This window comes from Syzygium oleosum, unplaced genomic scaffold, assembly GCF_021117445.2.
Source record: "Syzygium oleosum isolate NSW1041296 unplaced genomic scaffold, Sole_v2.1 Sole_v2.25, whole genome shotgun sequence".
Taxonomy (NCBI): Eukaryota; Viridiplantae; Streptophyta; class Magnoliopsida; order Myrtales; family Myrtaceae; genus Syzygium; species Syzygium oleosum.
The window spans coordinates 402592-409500 of NW_026607509.1; the positions used below are offsets into that span (position 1 = coordinate 402592).

At 41.6% G+C, this 6909-nt stretch overlaps 1 protein-coding gene across 1 annotated transcript; it reads left to right on the top strand.

The window, feature by feature from the left end:
* The first annotated feature begins 748 nt into the window (after positions 1-748).
* On the top strand, positions 749-6104 carry LOC115674809 (uncharacterized). Its single transcript, XM_030597324.2, has 11 exons — positions 749-1186; positions 1824-1911; positions 2485-2576; positions 2750-2868; positions 3534-3649; positions 3719-3846; positions 3943-4029; positions 4715-4775; positions 4852-4892; positions 4988-5108; positions 5546-6104. Exons 1-11 carry the CDS (start codon positions 843-845, stop codon positions 5603-5605), a joined length of 1257 nt encoding a protein of 418 aa, XP_030453184.2. The 5' UTR covers positions 749-842; the 3' UTR covers positions 5606-6104.
* Positions 6105-6909: the final 805 nt, after the last annotated feature.

Genomic DNA, 6909 nt, shown 5'->3' on the forward strand with positions numbered 1-6909 from the left:
GGCTCAGACCACCGTCCTCCGCCGCCGATAGCCGTTGGAATTTGCCACCGTGGCCGGTCCTCCGCCCAAATCGGCGCCGCCTCCACAGCCTTGAGTGCCGGCCACCCTCCGCCCAGTCGGCCGCCGACCGCCGTCGTCCGCAGTCGGCCGCCCGGCCGCCGTCGTCCGCGCCGTCGGCCGTCGTGCTCCACCGCCCCGAGGCTTAGGCGGCCTCCGGTCACCCTCCGCCGTCGTCGGCCGCGCGTTCTCCCGCCCTCGCCGCCGGCCGTCGTGCTCCACGCACCCTTCGCCGCCGGCCGCCATGCTCCACCACCCGGCACCGGCCGCCGGCCGCCATCATCCACCGCCACCGGCGGGCCACCTCCCATTGCCGGCCACTGTCCTTCGCCACCCGCCGTCCTTCGCCAGTTGCCCGGAACGGAGAAATTTTGTGTCGTTATCAAATAAATTTATATTTCGGAAACAGAAATTTTGTATCGTTATCAAACACGCATTTTTGCTTAGAAATTCGTCCACGAAATAGAAATAGAAAAATATATTTCTGGCCATAAATTAATTTTTGGAACAGAAATATTACCATGCGTGCCCTAAAAGGACAAAGGTCAAATCTCAATGTTGAACATCTGCCTTAAACGAAAGTCCACCCACTAAAGGCACGTGGCGGAACATGATTAGGAACCATGACGCGTATGAATCCGACGTGGCTCTAAAGCGAGGTCGAGCTCGACCAAGAGAGAGATAGAGAGAGAGAGAGAGAGAGAGAGAGAGAGGAGGTCACTGAGAACCAAAGAGACTGTATTTTTCCCTTCTTCTCTTCGCTGAGCGACTCACAAGATTCAGCCATGGCAGCTCGCAAGAGAGCTTCCGTCTCCTCCGACGAGACCCTCAAGGCCCCGCCCAAACCCGCGGACGCCGCGCCGGTCGATCCCCCAATCGCCCCGCCGAAGCTCGGCTTCATCCTCAAGCTCGCCGCCCTCTTCCTGGTCCCCTACCTCTACCTGATCGCGCGCCACTTCGACATCGATCGGGAGCTCAGGAGGTCGATCCTCATCAACGCCGGCCTCAGCCTCGCGGGGTTCTTCGCCACCGTGAGGCTGATCCCCGTCGCTTCCCGATACGTCCTGAGGCGCAACCTGTTCGGGTACGACATCAACAAGAAGGGAACGCCTCAGGGGACCGTGAAAGTGTGAGTAGTTTTTTTGCACGAATTCCGCGATTTTAGCTGCAAATTTTCGATCTTTGTCGAGGTTGGAAATGGAATCGGCTGGTTTTGTACTGCGTTTGGATGCTTGTATTAGAATTTCCTCACGGTCGCGTTGTGTATGTTACATTGAGCTGGATAGGAGTGGGATTCACTTGGCCTCATGAGTCGAAGTCGCTCGTACTAATTTTAGGACCTGTTGCATTTGTGATGTGGTTATTTGTGGTTCTCAGTAACGTGATTTACTTTTGCATTTTCATTTCCTACATTATAGAATTTAGTATTGCGACATCTCTACAGTTCCAATGGCTTGAATGAGAAGCCGTAATTTGGAATTGGGACACTACAGCTGCAAATGATGTGGTCTTGTCTCATTAGGCTGCAGATTTAAGTTATATCCTAAACTATAAGTAATGGAATTTTGTGTTTTCTTGTGATATACGCAAGTTGTTCATTGCTTATTTGGAATCATTTGATTCATATATATTGTTCACCTGGCATGTGGTTATGGAAGGCATAAACTCACGTTTCCATATGTAGTTGGATCAGTCAGTAAATATGATTCTTCCAATTTTGTGGCTCTTCTTTGGCTAATGTAGTGGTGATACTTGTTGATATGCAGGCCTGAGTCGCTGGGTATTGTTGTTGGGATCGTATACTTGGTCTTGGCAATTGTGTTCCAGTATTTCAATTTTACAGCAGATTCAAATGTAAGTTCTCTTGTTTGAATGGTTGACGAGCACGATTATTAGTTGGCTGGCTCTTGTTGTTTCATGGAGTAGTTGACTTTTGATAATCAATTGCGCCTCAAAGAGAACTTCTTTAGTTTCTTCCTAAATTCAAACTTTTGGCATGCTGCACTTTTCTTAACTATTATATATTTCTTTTTTGCTCCCTTTTTGAGCTCATAAATTTTGTTATACTGAAATTTGAGCTGCTAACGCAATTCTCTTACCTTATTCTTCATTATGTGTTGCCTCAGCTTCATGACATGAATCCTGCCATCTTCCTGAACACGACTTAAAATGCGTAGGGAATAGTTCCTTCATTTTTTTTGTCTGGTTGTTTAATTTGTAAATGCTTGGTTAAGTCATGCCAATTTCCAACTGGTGCTTCCTTTCTCCATCTTAACTTCTCCCGTAAATAACTCTTGGTGTTATCAGATTACGTCTAAAGCATTGGTAACACTGGATTTATCAAGTTCTTCTCCACCATGTATTTTTCAGCTCTGAGCTCCTCCTCTGCTAATTGAAAATTAAAATTCTACTATTTACTTTGTGCAGTGGCTTGTTGAGTATAATGCAGCGTTGGCATCAATTTGCTTCATGGTTTTGCTTGGTTTTATGGATGATGTCCTTGATGTTCCCTGGAGAGTGTAAGTATCTGTCAATCCTCCATCATTATCACATGATATGAGAATATACTTCAATATTAGGAGAAAACTCATGTTGGTATAAGAAGCTCAACCATTCATCACATGGTTTATGTGAACAAATTATGAGATGGAACTGACTCTATTCTGGATTTCCTTCTAATTTGCAAGAACAGGAAGTTAATCCTACCATCATTTGCTGCTCTTCCTTTGCTGATGGCCTATGCTGGACATACAACTATTGTCATACCAAAGCCTCTTATTCCATACGTTGGTATGGAGATATTGGACTTAGGTATGTATTAGAATCATAGTTCACAAGTCTCAAGCAGTGAATGCATTCAATGCATTTGCTTTCCATGCAATTCTCGATTTCTTTCCCACCCTCAAGGTGATCTATTTTCGGGAATTGTATACAGTTGGACACGATATTTAGAGTGGACATGCATGTTGATGTAGATAACTCTTATAGCTGTTCTCCAAAAAGTCCCATTGGAGCATAAGTATACTGACCTACTGAGATAACATAGATTGAGCTAGCTATCTTTTTTTTTTTTTTTTTGGTAACCCGGGAACCCCCCGCACGGCCGACAGCCGAGGAGGTAAACCCGGGGTGACGCTAGCGCAGGACCCACCACCACAACTTCACGCTTAAGAATCCTTGACGCCAGCGCTGGGATTCGAACTCCTACCCTTCGTGGGGGGAGGGGAGCCCGAAGCCAGCGCAGCCGCTGAGGGCGGTGGTAGCTAGCTATCTTTTTGTCACTGACTTAAGTAAAAAAAGAGAGGTTAAAACCTAATTTTAATTTATCCGTTGGTTGCAAACTCATAATGGGTAGTGTAAGTAATGTTGGACATAAGGAGAGGATTAAACATGAGCAATCACCAAGATGTTTGTTGTTGTCTTGTCCGTCGAGTTGCTTATCCTCTATGTTGCAAATCTAATTATTATCTGGACAGGATGGATTTATAAGTTATACATGGGACTTTTGGCGGTGTTTTGCACAAACTCCATCAACATTCACGCTGGCTTAAATGGTCTTGAAGTGGGTCAAACAGTTGTCATTGCAGCTGCGGTAAGCATGAACTTATGAGTATTTAGCATCCCATTATATAAGAATCTGACACATTTAATCCATTTACAGATTCTGCTGCACAACATTATCCAAATTGGAGCATCGAAAGATCCCGAGTACATGCAGGCTCATGCATTTTCTATTTATCTTGTTCAACCAATGTTAGCCACATCCTTGGCTTTACTTTCATACAATTGGTAATCAATGAATACTTATCCTTGGTATTTTGAATGTGTTATTAGTATATGTGGAGAACCAACACCTGATAAAGCTCGTGTCTCTGCCCAATATAGGTATCCATCTTCAGTTTTTGTTGGAGATACATACACATACTTTGCTGGGATGACAATGGCAGTGGTTGGGATATTAGGACATTACAGGTAGGCCCTTTCTTGTGGCCTTCCACATCTTAAAGATGCGCTTTAACTGTTTAAGGAGATATCAAGTGCAGGCATAGGCGAAAGTGCTTTTATCTTTTTTCAGTTATTTAATCTGTCTTACCTGCATATGCTGTCTTATGCAGCTGAAATACAAGCATTATTCTAGTTATTCTGCAACAGTTAGAAAACTATTATATACTGCCTATACTTTGTTCCATAAATGATTTTCAGCGAGTTATTCTTTGTAGATCGTATTCCAAACCGAATGAATTAAGCCGTGCGATTAGCTGTTTAGACTCTAGAGAAGTGAAATATTATGGGGCTCTGCTCATAAATCCTGAAAATACTTGATGGTTCATTACATGTCTTTTGACCAGACTGTTAGAAAATTGTCCCCTGATGGTGATATTCCCCTTTACGTATGCACAATTAGCTGTTAAATTATCAATGGAAAATGAGAGCTGCTGTTTTATATACCGATACCATAAAAGTCATTAGTTACGTCGTCATCGTGTGGGTCCCAATTTTTACCTTAGGCGAAGCTTTCGCTCGGTCCCAAAATTGAAAGTTTTCACCTTTTTTTTTTCTGGTCATCGTTCTGCACAGTTGCATTTGCTATTGCAGCAGAATTATTGGCAATGCTTTGAAGCTAATTATTTTTCCATTTCTACTCAATCTGGTTCAGTGAAACACTGCTGATCTTCTTCCTACCGCAAATTCTGAACTTTTTACTTTCGCTTCCACAGGTTCTCTCTCTCTCTCTCTCTCAATTCTGTGTATTATTGGTGTCGTTTTTTTATCAAGTTTAGCTTCTTTTTCCAGCTAGCAGGATTTGTCAAATGTCCAAGGCATCGTCTACCTAGGTAGTATTATTTACCTCAAAATTTTAGGTTTCCACTATGGTAATAATGGTCTATGTAATTTGATGACCTGATGATTTTATGTTGACGAATTTCAGGTTTGATCCTCAGAGTGGACTACTGACTGGCACCAATGATGGGACACTAGTCAATTTCTTTCTAAGAGCATTCGGCCGGAAAACAGAAAAGTCACTTTGCATCCTTCTTCTTCTGTTCCAGGTTTTTGTCATCTTGCCTCTGATTCTTTACTAGATGAAAGAAAAGGAATCATTTAGGACTCTTGGACCTCTGACCCATAATAAGCAAGGACGATTTTCCATTTTAGTTGTTTATAGGTCCTGCGTATTAACGAGTTTATCTAGTCTAAAAGGTGTTGTTCTGCAACATCTTGCCCTAGTGGGCATGTTAGGTGGTTCTTCGGATGACCATTGATCAGGGTCGCAGGCTGCTAGATGGTTGACCTTTTCCCTCTTTTAGAGACCAATAGTTATATCTATTATAAGTTTTTCTTTTTGCCTTTTTGATAGAAGCATCTATTATTGCCTCAAATGGACATCACATATAATTGGAGTCGGAATGCATCACCTTATTTTTTATTTATCTGCTTAGCCATTCTTCAGGATAGTCACAAATAGATATATGTCAACTTCCGACAGGCCATGGCATGCTGCTTCTGTTTCTTGTTGAGGTGGGTACTTACTGGATGGTACAAGTAGAGTGGTGGGATATGAGTTGTGCATTACTGGTTCTGCTCATGAATTTGTGGAGCTTCACCTCCAAATGGCGGCACATGCTGTATTGTTTGAACTTCAATCACACAGTAACTTCACCCCCTCAGGGCACGCAGATATTCAGGAGAGATGCCAGAGATTTATAGCTTCGATGGAGTTGAACTTGATTTTGACACGAGATGGTTAAAAAGTATGCTCTCTGACCAGCATGTTTTGTATTAGCTTTGTTGAGTTGTTTAAAATGAGTGCAAAGTTGAAGAGTCTTTGCAATTCTTAAGCCGCTTGTAACCATGCTTTTACAGCTCACTTTTATAGTTGAAGATATTGATTAGTTCTCTTAAGTTTCTTTCTCAAAGCAGTGTCTGAGATATGTGATCGGACAAATGTAAGATTTCGGCAGGGTATTCCGGCAGAAACATATAGTATTTTGACGGAGAAACTGTCTTGTAATTAGCAAAGATAGATACTAAGATGGGTTCGTTCATTGTCCTCGGTCCAAATTTTACCAAAACAACTTATTATACTTATATAATGAATCCCACGTATTATATGGATGAGCTCAAATGGCTTTTGCGTGTGTATGTGTGTCTTTAAATCCATATATAATGAGGAAAGTGGGTGGGGAATAGTATTTGGGTGATGTGGCTTAATACATAATTTGTTCTTGTTCTTTTTTTTTTTCCTCATTTTGGTTGAGCGTTGGTAGGTGAAATCTTTCCTTAATAGTTTTTGTCGTTTCTTTTGTTTTTGATATTAGAAGTGGTGAGTGATTTTCCAAGATGATTTTTGTATGTCCAATCCGTAAACAATATTGGGAATTCAACCCTTGTTTTTGATATTTTGGCTAGTGAGTTCAAAATTAAAAGTTTGATGAACTATTCAATCTTTTGAAAGAAACGGAATAACTCTGAGCATTGTGGTAAATCTACCTGATGAACAATTAGTTGACTTTATTTTCAAAATTTGATGTAAATTTTATATTAATCTTCATCTACGCCAGTAATTAGTGAATCCATCTATTATAGAATAAATATGTGAACTTCCATAGACATTTTCATTGTAATCTAACGGAGTATTTGGAACCATCTTTGATAATTTGAACGACGGGAGCGCATTAAACTCCATTTGCTCTCTAACGATTGGATCCTCAAGGATCTCTAAAAGCAAAACAATTGATGAAGAAAAATTCAATCAATCGTTTCTCTAATTCTTTTTAGTGTAAAATAATATAAGCAGAATAGACGTGTTCATGGGATCCAAGCCATTCCATTTTCAATTGCTTTATATTG